Source organism: Ambystoma mexicanum, chromosome 10, assembly GCF_040938575.1.
Source record: "Ambystoma mexicanum isolate Mex_15411 chromosome 10, UKY_AmexF1_1, whole genome shotgun sequence".
NCBI lineage: Eukaryota > Metazoa > Chordata > Amphibia > Caudata > Ambystomatidae > Ambystoma > Ambystoma mexicanum.
The window spans coordinates 304,587,333-304,603,028 of record NC_090932.1 but is presented as its reverse complement, the minus strand read 5'-3'; the positions used below and the strand labels follow the sequence as shown (position 1 = coordinate 304,603,028).

Below are 15,696 nucleotides of genomic sequence, written 5' to 3'. Positions count from 1 at the left end.
AAAAGCACAACCACATCTATACCCACACTTCATACCATATGGGATGCAATCGAGTTAATACTTAAAGGTCCACTTTTAACCCCAGCTACAACTGCTCAGCCTGATAAGAAATGCAAGGCACCAGAGCATGCTCTGCTATGCATGCGTTGTCACTGGAAACCAAATTTGGTCTTAATGGTGGTGGCTAGGAAGAAACTAGTTAACCCCTCTTCTCCCCTCATGGCTCCCGCTGACAAGGAGGCAGCAAACTGAAAGCAGTGGGGAGAAAGGTGTCTGTGGCAATTAATGTATTATCTGCCAGCAGACCTGCAAGAGGATTTCTGGCAATTCTTAAAGACAGAAAGACCACGCCGGACCACATGGTCGATACTGCAGTCAATGCAGCAGAATCAGGATTTAGGCAGATGGCAGATGGGGCCACTCAGCCGCCAAGCTTGGATGAAGGCAACCAACTATTGCCCGCAAGTGCAAATTGTGGACATGCCATTTGATAGTCAAGAATTGTTTAGTAACAAAATTGTTGACCACTTAAACGGCATCAAGACGGGTATAGACACAGCCAGGGCTAACAGCTTTCTGAAGGACAAATATCGTAGGCCATTTCATTCCTTTCAAGGATGCGCAGGAAAATTCTGTACTGCATCCCCCAAGGCGCATTCCTCCATAGGTCAACATTGCCCTCGTCAAGGTACCAGAAGTCTTTGAAAAGATACAGTGCACAAAGGGGCAGGTGAACTCCAGGTCAATCGAAGCCCCAAGCGTCCAAGCAGGCCCTACTTGCCATGGGTTCCTCTCCCACACCACACCCCAGTGGGAGGAAGAATCAGCCATCATTTAGACCAGTGGCGAACAATCACATCGGACAACTGAATGCTAGAAATAGTGGACAGAGGACACACAACAGAATTCCTAAAGTCAATACCAACATCACCACCGTGAAAGATCAAGCCACCTCCTCTGTCACAAATCAAGGTGCAGGTATGCAAGCTGTTGCAAAAAGTATCCATAGAAAGAGTTCCACTCTCGCAGAAAGGAAAAGGCTTCTATTCTCTATTGTTGCTGGTAAAGAAAAAAAACAGACAATGGCGCCCTATTCGGGACCTTTGCAGCCTCCACAAATTTATGAAGCACATTACTACACTACAACAGGTGCAGGAAGGGTGCAGGAAGGTGATTTTCTAGCAACCATTGATCTAGATAACATTGCCTTCCACATACCAATTCACCTGGCTCATAGGCGATACCTAAGGTTCACAGTAGAAAACAGGCACTACCAGTTCCGCGTACTTCCCTTCGGCCTAAGGTCAGCGGTGAGAGTGTTTATGAAATGTCTCGCTGCAGTAGCAGCACATCTATGGAGTGGTAGTGTTCCTATTTCTGGACAATTGTCTTATTGAGTTGGAGGAGCAAGCAAACCAGGGTGTCAATCACACAAACATCACCATTGCTACTCTAGGATTCTCAATCAACACCAAGAAATCCTCTGATACTCCATCACAAAGGGCCAGATTCCTTGGGACAGATCTGGATACATCCACCCCCTCGTAAAACCATCCAGTGAGTGGGTTACAGAGCCGGTGCAGCTAGCAAGCTGGTCCAGGACAGCAAATTTTGCCATGGTGTGTCAATACAAGTCCCAGATGGGCATGATGTCCTCATGTATATTGCTGGTTTCAAATTGCAGGTTAAGGATGCGTCCCATCCAGGAAGAGTTGGACCGCCAGTGGATACAAACTTCAGGTTCCTGGGAGGACATGGTTCACCTGATGCACACCTTCCATTGGGCTCTAAGGTGGGCTCTACGGTGGTGGCAGGGCGAGGGAAACCTCCAAGAGGGCATGCTTGATTTCTTTGGAGAATTTATATAGTGCTCAAATTGAATTAAGAAATAAGATTAAACAAACAGATTGTAGCCACCCTCAAAATTCAAACAGGATTCATAACATGGATATATATATGAGCAATTGTGAAATGTTTTTAGTGCCCTACAAAATTGATAAAAGGAGTCTAGAGTCATAATCTCTCTAGGAATGCTATTCCAGAGCCTTGGGCCGAAAACAGCAAACCTTCTATCCCCCCTTGATATAAAGGTGGATGATGGGATACTTAAGAGTAGTTGATGCTGTGAACGTAGGCACCTGGAGGGCTGGTAAAAGCTGATCTTATCCCTCAGATAATCAGGGGCTGGTCCATTCAGCCATTTAAATACAAGACATGCCACTTTGAACTTAATGCTTTCTTCCACGGCCAGCCAGTGCAGTGCTCGGCAGGAGGGAGATACATGGGCTGTTTTACTCAGCCCACAGACCAGTCTAACTGCTGCATTCTGAGCTCTCTGAAGCCTATGGACTTGTTTTGCTGGAATGCCCATCGATAGACTATTACAGTAGTCCAGTTGGGCATTATATAGAGCCCCCACAACTATAGCATGATCCTCTTCTGAGATATAAGGGAGAACCTGGTGAAGAAGCCTCATCAAATAAAAAATTGCTTTGACCTTGGCCCCAACCTGGCTTTCACAGCCCAGGTTGTCCTGCCAAATACAGCCCAGGTTCTTTACTTTGGAGGCAAAGTTCAGCTCTACACCCAAAAGGTTGGGGATTGGCTGTTTTTTGAGAACCATGAGTAGATGTTCAGGCCCAAAACAAGATCAACTCTAATTTAGAGGCATTCAGTTGAGGTTGATTAATGGAATCCACTCACTGATCTCTTGAGGGCACTGACTAACCCTGGCAAAGGTTTCTTCAAAATTGCCAATTTTGATGAAGACCTGAGTGTCATCGGCATAGGATTGATAACTCAGCCCATGATGTCTCAGGATCTCCATCAATGGTTGGAGGTATAAATTAAAGAGGAGAGGCGACAGAGAGGACCTCTACAGGACACCACATCACATGGTAATGGGGTCTGAGGTAAAACCTCCAAGTCTGACACATTGTTGGCAGTTCTGCAGGAATTATTTAAACCACTTGATGGCATGCTCTGACACTCTGGCAACCGACTTCAGCCAATCAAGCAAGATGGTATGGTTGACTGTGTCGAAGGCGGCAGACAGGTCTAGCATTACCAGAAGTGATAGTTCGCCTTGATCAGCAACCTTCTGATGGTCATGCCATTTCAATCCCCATCATCAACCCTCATCCTCAGAAAGGATGCATCCCTTCAGGTTGGGGAGCGCACCTTGACAACTTACAAGCAAGAGGCACATGGTTAAAAGAGGAATCAGCCGTACATATCAATGTTCTGGAACTGAGGGCAATTCGATGGGCATTGAAGTCATTTCAGCCGGTCCTAAAAGGCCATAACAATGCAGACGGACATTACCCCCTCGATGCACTATACAAAAAAGTAAGGGTCACCTCTGCAACTATCCGCATTTTTCTGCCCCTTACCTCTCTGGTTAGAAGGTGCATGGGAATGTCACTGACTCCATACGTATATGTGGCTTGAATTGCAGGAACTTCCAATTAATATGGAATTGGGGGGGGGGTGAATTCTGTCCCAGTGCTACTGATTTGAAGCTCACTAAAACCTATCAGTCAGTAATTATTGATTGTATTTTTTTTTTTTTGTTGTAATTACTGATTGTAATCGAAACCTATCTGATTTCTTTTTTTAAAAAAACTTTTATTTATTCAGCTTGGTAGCACAGGCACAGGTGAGTAACACACAGGGCATATACAATCAAAACAACGTAGGCATTGCAGATACATAGACTGGGTACAAAAATCATCTTATGCACATGGGGGATACATAGAAGGTAGGTGCAGGACTAAGAGGAAGACAATTCAAGAACTAGAAAGGGAGGAGCGAGAGGGGAGGACTGGCGATGCAGGATCCGAATCGGTGTCAGAAGGAGACATAAATGAGTGAAACTTTAACCAAATATCTCTAGGTCTGGAGTGGGTGGGCTGTTGTATCGCCCAGGATTCTTCGGTGTCAGAGGCCCATGTAACTGCCCTGAGCCACTGTGCGTGAGTAGGAGAGTTAGGTCGGAGCCAGCAAGTAGGATTGCACGCACTGCTAGTAGCATACAGAGGCCAGCCAGTTTCCGGGAATCACGGTGGAGCTCTGGGAAGTCATGAAATAGGCACTTCATTGGGGATGGGGTGTTGGGGTGTTCAAGGATAGCCGAAACGGTAGAGCATACTGCGCTCCAGAATTGAGTGAGACGGGGACAAGCCCAGATCATGTGGGTATAGTCGGCATCATTGCAGCCACATCTGGGGCGTCTAGGGGAGGAGTCATTCGAGATACGATGCAGCCTAGTCGGGGTGTAATGGTACCTGTGTAGTAATTTAAATTGGATCAATTTGAACCGGAAGTTGAAGGAGACCCCATGGATACGTGCGCAAACATGGGCCCAACGATCATCGGTCATTTCCATTCCGAGGTCAACCTCCCAGGTGTGTTTTAGTGTGGAGAATGCGGGGAGCGATCCGGTCTGCACCAAGGTGTACAGTCTGGAAATGTTGCCCCTCATGGGAGAGGGTGAGGACAGCTCATGATTGCAGGCTCATCAGGTGGCAGTGCCGGAAAGCTCGGGTATTTATGTTTGAGGACCTTTCGGAGGGATGAATACTGAAGCCAAATGGACGGTCTCCACCTCAGGGACGGCGGGAGGTCAGGCCATTCTATGAAATCAACCTGTACGAAACAATCGAGGGGGGACTTGTGGGATCTCTGGGAAAAAAATTCCAAATTGGTAGGTTACCGTGAAAGGGATGGGTGATACCCAGTGTTTGCCACGTTTTGTATAAGGCCAGTGATGTGTAAGTCACAGGGTCCAGTGAATCCGATACCACTGGCATGGGCGCGATCACCAGGGAACGGATGTATCGGTCGCTGACCGTTAGCCTTTCCAGCCTGACGTGGGGTGGGGGGTCCGATATGTTAAACCAATATGCAGTGTATTGGAGTTGTGCTGCCAGCCAGTACTTGAGGAAGTCAGGTGCTCCGAAGCCTCCAGCCGCCATCGGGGCAGCAAGGGTCCCAAGCTTAAGGCAGACCGCGCCAGAATGCCAGAGGAAGGTATTAAGGGTATGAGTCAGCGCCCAGAAGAACCCGGCGCCCAGCCACTGCGGAATATTGGCAAATCTATACAAGGGTTGGGGTAGCACCACCATCTTCAGTATCCCGATCCTACCAGCCAATGAGATCGGAAGTTTGTTCCAACCCCGTATCTTTACCATGAGGATTGTGAGGTATTTTTGGTAATTCTCCTCAAAGACCCGTTCCGCATGACGTGACACTACTATGCCTAGATAAGTGAAGACAGACTGGGCCCATGTGAATCCCAGGGTGTCAGGAGGGGGGAGTGTGGTGGGAGTGAGCGGCAAAAGGGTGGATTTAGAGCAGTTCACAATAAGACCAGACATTCGACCAAAGAGAACAATATCCTCAAGGATTTGGGCCAGATTAATTTCAGGGGAGCGGATGAAGAGGAGAGCGTCATCCGCATATAGGGAGACTATATCCGAGCATCCGGTGGTACGCAGGCCTCTATGTGCATGGCTTTGGCGAAGCATGTCTGCAAATGGCTCCATTGCCAGAGCGAAAATTAAAGGAGAAAAGGGACAGCCCTGCCTAGTGCCCCTAGCTATATGAAAGAGGGGGGAACAATGGTCCTCAGTGCGGACTCTGGCTACAGGGTTGGAGTAGAGTAGCCTGATGCAGGAGAGGAAGGTAGGGCCGAATTTGCATTTGTCAAGTACCCGCCAGAGATATCTCCACGAGACCGAGTCAAAGGCTTTCTGCATGTCAAGTGTCACGGCCACCGCGTGGACATCTGGGTTCAGCCTGCTTATAATTTTGAAAAGGCGCCTCAGATTCAAGGAGGTGGAGCGTCCCGGAATGAATCCCGCCTGGTCAGGGTGAACGATATGTGGCATGTAAGGAGCAAGTCATAAGGCAAGTAACTTAGCATAGATCTTGACGTCGGAATTGATAAGTGAGAGCGGACGGTAGGAGCCGCATTGAGTGGGGGGTTTGCCAGGTTTTAGTAGGACGGTTATGATGGCTTCACGGAGCGAGGGGGGGAAATGACCCACCTCCACCGACTTCTCCCAGAGGGCAACTAAGCGAGGGAGTAAAAGTGATTTGAAGTGTTTGTAGATCTCGACAGCGATAACGTCGGATCCTGGGGATTTGCCCGAAGCGAGGAAGTCTATAGCCTCCGAGAACTCCTCAGGGGTGAATGGATTCTCGAGGGATCCAATGGTGTCGGGGGAAAGGACCGAGAGAGGGAGCTTATCAAGGTAAGCGTCAATTTCTGATGTGGTGGCGCCGTCCGCGTGATCATATAGAGATTCGTAAAAGGAGAGGAATTCAGAATTGATATCCTGGGGTGAAATGGCAAGAGTCCCGTCAGGTCTCTCAATTCCGGGGATGGGAGGGGCGACAAACTCTCTGTGGAGGAGTCTAGCCAGGAGACGGCTTGGGTGCTCACCCTCGCCATATTTCCTAGCGAGTCCCGAGCTGTCCAAGAACCTCAGTTCACGGTCCGCAAGCGCACGGAAGGTATCCAGCTCCGTGCCGATTAACGCAAGGATTTCAGGGGTTTGGTGCAGCATGCATTGAGCTTCCAACGCGGACAGCGTTGCCTCGCTTTCGGCAATTTCCCTTCGAATAGTTTTGAGGATACCGTTTTCGTTAGAAAGGGCAATGCCCCTAATATAAGCTTTGAAAGACTCCCAGAGGGTAGCCTGCGAAGACACCGAGTTAGTATTAATCTCGAAAAACTCCTCGATTGCCGACTCCATCTCAGAGCTGAAGACCGGGTCGAGGAGGGAGTGTGGTTTCATTCGTCAGTGTTTGGTTTGGTCACGATCTGGGCCCCAACACAGGGTGACAGTCACCGGGGAGTGGTCCGAGAGAGTCCTGGGTAGGATCGTTAAGCCTTATGAGTATATCGGACACTTGCCACCTGTTGATCCGGGAATAGGAGTCGTGTACCGAGGAATAAAAGGAGTAGGAGCGGGAGTCGGGGAAGAGGAGCCTCCATGCATCCACCAGAGCCAAGCGGGGGAGAGAGGAAAGTGTGGTGTAAGCAGCTTTAGAAAGTCGACAGGGTCTGGATGCGGATCTGGTCAAGGTCTACATTGAATATTGTGTTAAAATCGCCCCCCCAGAGAATTGGTAACAACGGGAAACTATCGAGGAGAGCGGTGAGGTGTATATAGAACTCGGGGTCATCGATGTTGGGACCATAGATGTTTAATAGGACTACCTCCTTGTTTTGCAGGGTACCATAGAGTAAAACGTATCTGCCCTGGGGGTCAATCGACGTGGCTATGGGGTTGAATCTGAGGCTCATGTGAATAAGGGTCATAACCCCACGCTCTGGGTGGAGTAGGTGGTGTAGTACCTTTGAGGGCCCCATGTTTTAGCGAACCTTTCACAATACTCTGTACATGCATGCGTCTCCTGCAGGAACAGGACTTTAGCCCCTTATCATTTGGCCTGGAGCTGTAGTAACCTCATTTTCTTGTAGTTCCCCAGCCCTCGTACATTCCAGCTCATGAATGTCAGGGTTTCTTCACTCAACCCCCCCGGGGTAGCCATAGAGGAGTGCGGGTGAGCGGATGTGTGCCCCCCATGGACTATCCTATACTGTGCATAGTATAGTGAGATCTGCAAATCCATCGGGTCCATGGTGCCCGGAACTCTACCTTCTCAGCGAATACCAAGCATTTTTTAACATATAACCCCTTTCCCCCCACCCCCTCCCATATCCCTCCCCCAAACAGAGGAATGACAACCCCATAACCAAACAACCAAATCCAAAGCAATGGCATCAACGCCTGGGGGGCCTGTGAACCAGCCTGGCGGCGATGCTCCGAACTGGGAGGCAATATTAGGTAAGCATGGTGCCAGATGATGATATCAGGCGGCACCCGGGGAATCCCCCAGGGGCGGGCAGGGCACGGTCGCCTAATAATGAAACAATGTAACAAAATTGGAATAAATAGATTCTCAATCAACTGAATCGAGACAATGTGCGGGTTCAATCGCAGACATTGAAGGGATGTTATGATGATAGAGGAGCGCCGAGAGGGGGGATAGTCCTGGATAGCCCCCAGTAGTGGGTCAGGAGGCCCAGCATGGGACCAGACAGCCAAGCAACAGACCATTGATTACACTCCATAGGAGCCAGGAAGAGGTCCCAGCAGTGCACAATCGGCTTAATGGCAGTACTTTGTCCAGTAGGGCCCCCCTCTGAGAGATGATCATATGCAACAGCAACATGTCAACCAGCTTAACAGTGGTGGAGAAATATCATTAAAGGGAGTGCAGTCCGAGAGGCAATCAGCATTGGGGCCAAAGGGCTCCCCCAGAAACCCAGGGCAACCCCAAGGGCGGAGGACGCGTGTGGTGGGCAGCTGAGATGCACCGGCAGGGAGCGGTCCCCACCGTCGTACATCCTACAGTTTGACCATATTGTGATAAGTCAGTAAGCCAGTTTGCAAACAACAGTGAGAAAAAACATAGACAATAACAATATATGCTGCAAATGTGACAAAGTCGGGATGGATGGCGTCTCTATCAGACCATGAGGCTCTGCGGTTGCAACACGTGTTGAGAGCATGTTATGATACTAGATGAATTCTGAAACTGACCCCAGCAACGTGTAACGCTCACCTGGTTCCCACGGAGGCGCGGGCGTGGTCTGGACGGCAGTGGCCTCTTCGAAGGAGATGTTCAGCACCCTGAAGATGGAGTGGGCTGGGTTCCCAAATCTGGCTTGTCTGGCTTGGATGAATACCCTTCTGTGAGCGAAAAGGAAGGGTTAATACTCTGCGGTTTTTGTGTAGATCTCCCGTTTCCCTTCTCACCCTCCTTGCAACCCTTCTGTAATTCCCTGTGGAGACTCACCTTTGGGTTTGAAAAGGCGAGCTCTCATCCTGCTTCTGATGCAGGGGCGCGTTGGGGTCCAGTTACGTCACTGGATAGTAAGTTCGAGTTCGCTTGCCTGTTCCGGTAAGTACCGTAAATGTTTATGGCAAGCTTGAGTCTAAACTGTTCCTCTTCTCTTTTGCAGGTAATGGAAGACTCCGGGCTGAGGGCGGTTTCCGTCGAAAACCTGATTTCAGGTTAGTTTTGGTGTAGGCCCACTACTGTCTTTTCCTGTCTCTTTTTCCTTAGGGGCCGGAGTTCGAGAATGCCGAAGAAGTGGAGCCGGCACGAAGCAGAAGCTGAGTCCGACCTGTAAGCAGGTAAGTTTTAAATAGTTTGTTTGCTACGGTTCTTGCATTCACTAATGTGATGTTTGCTTTTTCCTCATAGGGGCCGGGGTGCTGAAATGCCCAAGGAATGGCATTGACCCGAAGGTAAGAAGAATTAGCTTGGCAGGTAAGAGCTTCTTGGTTATTTTCCCTTCTCACCTTGCTTTCTTCTCTTCGTCTCCCCGTAGGTGCTGGAATGCTCAGGGGATCCGGCACGGTGAGCGTCCAGCTGCTATGAGCAGAACAACGCGAAGCGTGGTTTGCTGTCTGGGCGTGGCTTAAATAGCCTTTCAAGTAGTCCCAGGTATGTATCCTTCCACTGAAGGTATGTATCCTGCCCCCAGCCACACCCGTGTGGTTAAGCAGTTCCTTTTTCATCTGGAAGTTGTAGAATGATCTGCCAGGTAAGGAAATTGCAGCATGGTCTGCCAGGTAAGTTTGCACCAAACACTATTCCTTCCATATCTTGTATGAGCCTGGCGCCGATGGTGCCAGGACTGTTATCTCTTATGAGCCTGACGCCAACGGCGCCAGGACTGAGTCCAAAGAGCCCCTATCTGGGGTGGCTGGGACTTCCCTAGTATACATGTTGCCTGCCTCTGAGGGTGCCGGGCCCTGTCTGGCTCCTTGGAGGTAGGCATCATGACACAACATTGGCTCAACAGTTAATCTATGTTGTGGTGAACTGATGTCTCAGTGCATGAACAAACGCGATAAGGAACAAAACATTAACAATGAATGTTACGAATGCAGGTCAGCCAGGGAAGTGTTCATCGATGAACCTGGAGGCCTGCTCAGGTAGCGTGAAAAAGTACACCTGGTTTGTATGTTCAATTCTCAATTTGGCGGGATATAGCATGGCATATTTGACCTGTAGATCACGCAGCCTCCTCTTCCACGCCAGAAAGGTTTTGCGCTCCCGCTGGACCGCCACCGAGAAGTCCAGGTATAGGTGGATCCTGGCTGCACCCAAAAGGAGGGCATCACGGTCGCGGAAATTTAGGACCCTGGCTATAACAGGCCGTGGTGGTGCACCAGGTCTGGGCTTCACCGTGAGTGCACGGTGGGCTCTCTGAATTGCAAACTGCGTGAGAGTTTTGGGGAGTCCAGCAGTTGCAGTAGCATGCCCTCTATGTAGTCCTCCATGGGTTCCTGTATGCCATCCTCCAGTACACCGATGATGGAGAGGTTATTGCGTCTCGAGCGAGACTCGAGGTCCTCGTTCTTTTTTTCCACCTCGGCGACGCGGGCAGAGGGCGTGGAGACCTCCGCTCGGAGGGAACCCAAGCCGTCCTCGGCTGTGCCCATTCGTGTCTCGATTTCGGCGACCCGGCGGTCGGTTCTTTCCATATGTGCCTTGATGGAGGATATTGTGCCGTTCATGTCGTCCAGTTTGCTATGGAGTGTGGTGAACCCCTCCCGGATGTATTCCATCATTTTCTGGGAGTCGGGTGTTTCCGGCATTGGTGAGGTGGAAGGTTCCTGTGCTGACGTCTCCGCCACCGGACCCACCGGGGTCTTTGTGAACATGTTAATAGAGGATTGTTTCTTACCAGATCCCTTTGTCATGGTGTCGGAGAGGGGTGGGTTTAGGTCCAACAGGCAGCCGGGGCTCCAAGGCTAGGCAGGAGAGCGGACAGGGCACCCAAGGGGGGACCGCCGGACCGCCCCGGGCACTATAGACACACAGGACTCAAATGACAAGATAAGATGCAGCGTCCCAGATCAAGAGAGGAGGACTAGTCACCGATGGCCCCCAGATCACGGGGCGAAAGGGCCTCCTCGGCCAATAGGTGCATGTGTGAGCAAGTGGACAGTGGCTGAGCCCACCAATACAGCCGGCCCGAGAGTCCCGGCAGTGGGCCAGGGTCCGGGGAACAGCGCTCAGTAGGCGAGACGGAAGAGGCTGAGGCCCCGACACGGTGGAGAGGAACGAGGGCACACTCCCTGTATCAAGCAGTGAGGCGGCCAGCACCCAATCTGGTGGACACGGAGCGCCGAGGGGTGCCAGGGGGAACCTGGAGTCCTGAATTCAGTAGCAAGAGCAGTGTGGAAGGCCAAAAGTCTCAGTGCATACAGGTGTGGCAGAGGGTCCAGCAGCCGGGTGGCCTGGTGAGGGGGGGAAACTCCAGATGCCCCCGATCTGGATTGTTAAATAAATGGGTCTCAAGGGGTAGCTGATGGGTATGGGGGGAGTGGGTGCAGAACCTCAGCAGAAGTCCCCTGTCGGAGTTATGGAGGAGTTGATAGATACCGTGGCTGGGGGGAGGTCCTGCCGGGGATAGACCATTGACCGGGACGCCTGCACCAGGAGGGCGCTAGGGGGGGGGAAAGCGGAGCACAGTCCTGAGTCAATCCAGACCCCCCAAGCAGTGTCCGCCGCCTGCCCCAGGGAAAGGGGTCCGGTACAGCAGCCAGAGGAGGTAGGCGGTAAAGTGAATGGGCCACCACAGCTCCCGCCCATGCACTGGGGGCCCAGCCGCCACTAAAGTCCTGTGGCAGTAAGGAGGTGCAGATGCGGGTCTGTAGTCACTGCGGAGCGGGTGGGGAGGTGATCAGGGCCCGGGCCGACTCACTGTGCAGCCCGAGGGACGTTCCGCGGGCCAGTCTGCTGCTCGATCAAAGGGGAGGTTCAAATAAGGCAGCACGCCACCCAGGACGGGGCAGCGGAGCGGACCGCTCAGGATTCCGGCGCAGGTCCCCAGGCCATAGCAAAGAGTGTGAGGCCGCGGCACGAGCCAAGCGGTCCCGTGAAGGGCGGGGGAGGGCACCTCCAGCAGCCCGAATAGATGGTCGGGTGTTCCTTATACACAGGCAGCAAGTGAGGATTATGAAGGGAAGGTGCCTCGCGGAGCGGAGCATCAGGCAGCCATCTTCTTTGAGCGCAACAGCGTCCCCTGCAAACCTATCTGATTTTAAGACTATGGGCCTCGTTACAAGAGTGGCGGAATTGGTTAACGGGTGCCGCAAAAGGATGCGGACCCGTTAACACCATTCTGCCACATTACGAGGTCCCCTCGCAGGCCCCGCTCTGCACGTCTGGTTTCACCAGACGTGCAGAGCGGGACCCGCGAGGGTAAGAGGGAGCTAACAACGGGCTGGTCGTAATCGGCCCGTTGTTAGCTCCCTCCCCCATTCCCATTCAGCCCTATGGGGGCTGAAATGGGAATGGGGAAGGTCCGGGCCCGGGTTCCTGGAGGGAGGAATTACTGGGCCCTCCAAACTCAGAATGGCCCGGTAATTCCCCATTCTGGGAACCCGGACCCGATTTTGGCGGACCCAATAGCGGCATGGCTACCGCCAAAATCGTAATGAAGCACAATGAAAAGTTATATAAGCATAATTTATACATGCACAACAAAGGGCTTTACTGTAAACCACAAAATCAGTTCTGACCATTTGTCAATGAAGCACCTTTCCCTGATTGCATATTAGAAGTGTTCAATATTTTTATGGAAGCGTGAGAGATGAGACCTCCTATGGTTATTGAATTGTGGTGTTTAGCTGTTTGTGCAAAGCAGCAGTCGGGAACCTCAAATTCCAGTAACAAGGGGGCTGCTATTATAGGTCCCTGTGCCTCTAAGCCAGCCCAGAGACTTCAGGTAAGAAGCGGGACGAAAGAGGAAGGGGCGGAGCTTACGTGTTGTGTGAAGAGGAGAGAGGAATACATTGAAGGCGTTTCTCCCACCTATTTGTCGCATCCTTCTTTGGGGTAACCCAACAGCAGGATTGATAATTGCCCTTTTTTCTATATACTAAGTTTCTGAGGGTCTGTCAAGCAGATTTAAATGGTATTACTGTGGTAATGAGTCCAGTACAAACATCTCTGAGTTGTATTTGTAGAGCCTATATCTAAGGCCTCGCACCCTCTTTGTTTTTTTTCTCTTCCCACCTCCAGTGATCAGGATGAAGACCTGGTGTTCGAGGAGTTTGCCCGGGAGCAGCTGAAAGACGAGCTGCAGCCTGACGACAAGGACAAGGATGAAGACGAAGACGATGACAAATAGAGGCCAATGCGGAGCTGGGGCAGTAGTAGGCACCACACCAGGCGGCGCAAACACCTCAAACGCAGCGTGGGTGCCGCGACCTTAACCTGAAAACCATAGGGTGCTCATGCCTGCCCGACATTGAGAGGATGATGGTATCCTAGCTATGTACTTTATGTAGAGACTTCAAGTTGTGGTTATGTCTTTGTCTAAGCAGCATTCCTTCCACCTGGATGGCCTGAAGCCCGGCAGGCAGTTGCTGAGAAGGGTGAGGACCATCATAGCACAGGAAGAGGCTAGCACAATGTGGGCCCATAGGCAGGAACACGTTGGGACCAATTGAGCAAAAGAAAAAATCAGGTTTTAATTTCTTGTTTGAGCTTGAAAGTAAAACGTTTTTTAAAAAAAAACACAAATTCCTCTCTACATACACTGTCCTCTTCTTGGTTCCTTATCTACTTCTCTCTTGCCTCCTCTTGATCAGGGTCTCTTCCTGTCCTCTTTCTATTGTTATTGTTAACAGAGATCCCTTCCTTTTTTCCGTCTCTCTCTTCCTACCCTAAATGTATTCTCTGGCTTGCATTCACTTTCCCTCATCATTTCTCTCTCTCCCTCTTATGTTTGCCCTCCCTCTCTTTCCCTCTCTCCCACTATTCTATTAGGCAACCAACCTGTGTATACACTCCTGTCATTCTCATTTTGGCCCCCATTCTCCTTCTCTCTGTCCTGCTATTCTCGCTCTGGTTCCATTTCTTCATTTCTTGAGTTCCCGGCTCCCCTATTATTCTCACTCTGGCCTCCATTCGCTTTCTCCACATTCCTTTTATAATCGCTTTTCTTCCCCTTCTTCTCTCTCTATCCTCCTTTTAGAGGAGACATTGGGACCTAGATCCTAGTTTCTGTTGTCTGCTCTTTCTCGCCTTTCTTGTTATTGTCATTCTGCTTCCCTTTCTTCTCTCTCCCCCTCCTCCACTAGTTTCATGTGTTCCTTTTCTTCTCTCCCTCTCTCTCGAACTTCCTGTTATTGTTGCCTGGGGTGCACTTACTTTTATTTTCTAGTCCACTCTGTCTCACATCTTTTTAGCCCACATATCCTGGGATCTGCTAACCATTGCTCTCAACCCCTGCCAGTAGCAGGATCAAGTCATGTTTCATGGTACGCGTTATATTGAACTTAGCTTTATGGTTGAGAATGGGACGCTGAGAGATTAAAGAAGCAGGAACTGAGTAAAATAAGAAACAAAATAAGGCACAACTGAAGGAAGGTGTCAGAGAAGAAAGAGGCTCAATTGCAGGAGAAAGGAAATGAGCACCAGGATGGTTGGATGGTTACGGGTAAGAAAGCTGTAGGTGGGAATGCTAAGATGGAGGATCTTACAGGTCCCGGGTGGGTTGGGCCTCCACAAAAGGATAAGGGTTAAGCATAGGTTTCAGGGAAGAAGAAGGTCAATAAAAGAAGCTAAGGGAGGTAGAAGATGCACCATAAAGGCAAAGTTGAGAATGCAGGGTAAGAGATAGAGGGTGATTGTTAGAGTTAAAGAGGCAGCAGAAGATGTCTGATGATAGTCAAGTTACGGTAGAAGGTAACTCATAACGGCAAATGGGAGGTTCGCGGCAGCTGATAAAGAAATGTTAGACATAGATGGCGAATTAGGGGGGCGTGGCCTGGAGCTCATGGCGAGTGGAAGCTGAGTCGCCGTGCTCCGGCCGAGGCGCCGTATCCTGATCCTTTTGCCTGCCTAAAATTGCACCTGAGACGGAAAGAAACGACCCCAAGGGAAGGGGAACCGACCCTGAATACGTTGCTGTGGTCCTCCCCTGGACCTGGACCTCCAAACCCACGGATTCTTCCCGATAAAGGTCCCCCCCATGGCGGGACCTAAGATGGCGGCCATCTTTCGAAGCTGATGTCGCTGGAGAACGCCAGCCGCTTTCACAGTGAAACCGACTTGTAAACTGCTACCGAGGGGAAGAAGAACCTCTGCCTCTGCAGCGGGGAGCCAACTGGGGGCTCCCGACCGGGCCCGTGCCCTGGACTACGGTACCGAGTGGGGCCGCCCCGACCCCCGGTGCGGGGGACCCCTGCCATCGTCAGCCGAGGAAGGCGGAGGTGAGGAGAGCGCTGGGCGAGGGCATAAACTATCTGAACATGTGCCATTGTATATTCCCCCGAGAACTTGACCACTAACTCTGCCCGAATCGGATCACCCTGCTTTCAGAACCATAAGCTCCCCAACCTCGCCCGCCGTCATTCGCCTCCACACGACCGGTTGACGCCCATCATGGCGGCCAGGAACAAGACGAAGGCAACCACCATGGACACGTATGTGTCCGCTAAAGCCAAAGCTCCTCCGCAGCCATGCGCTTCTACTCCCGAACCTCCCCGAACAAATCCGGCAGACCCCCCCGAAAACCAAGCCCAAGTGTTGGAGGCAATTGCATCACTGCGCGCATTTATAGATTCTCGGAGAGTTCAAATCCGAGCT

The 15,696-nt window shown here is 51.0% G+C and overlaps 1 protein-coding gene across 1 annotated transcript in view; it reads left to right on the top strand.

Annotated features, from left to right (window-relative positions):
• Positions 1–13,626, top strand: part of SAG (S-antigen visual arrestin) — a 159,796-nt gene extending 146,170 nt beyond the window's left edge. Inside the window, exon 15 of the mRNA XM_069617884.1 lies at positions 13,124–13,626. Within this exon, the coding sequence (XP_069473985.1) occupies positions 13,124–13,231 (108 nt within the window). The 3' untranslated portion in view covers positions 13,232–13,626. The remainder of the gene's footprint in view (positions 1–13,123) is intronic.
• The last annotated feature ends 2,070 nt before the right edge of the window (positions 13,627–15,696 follow it).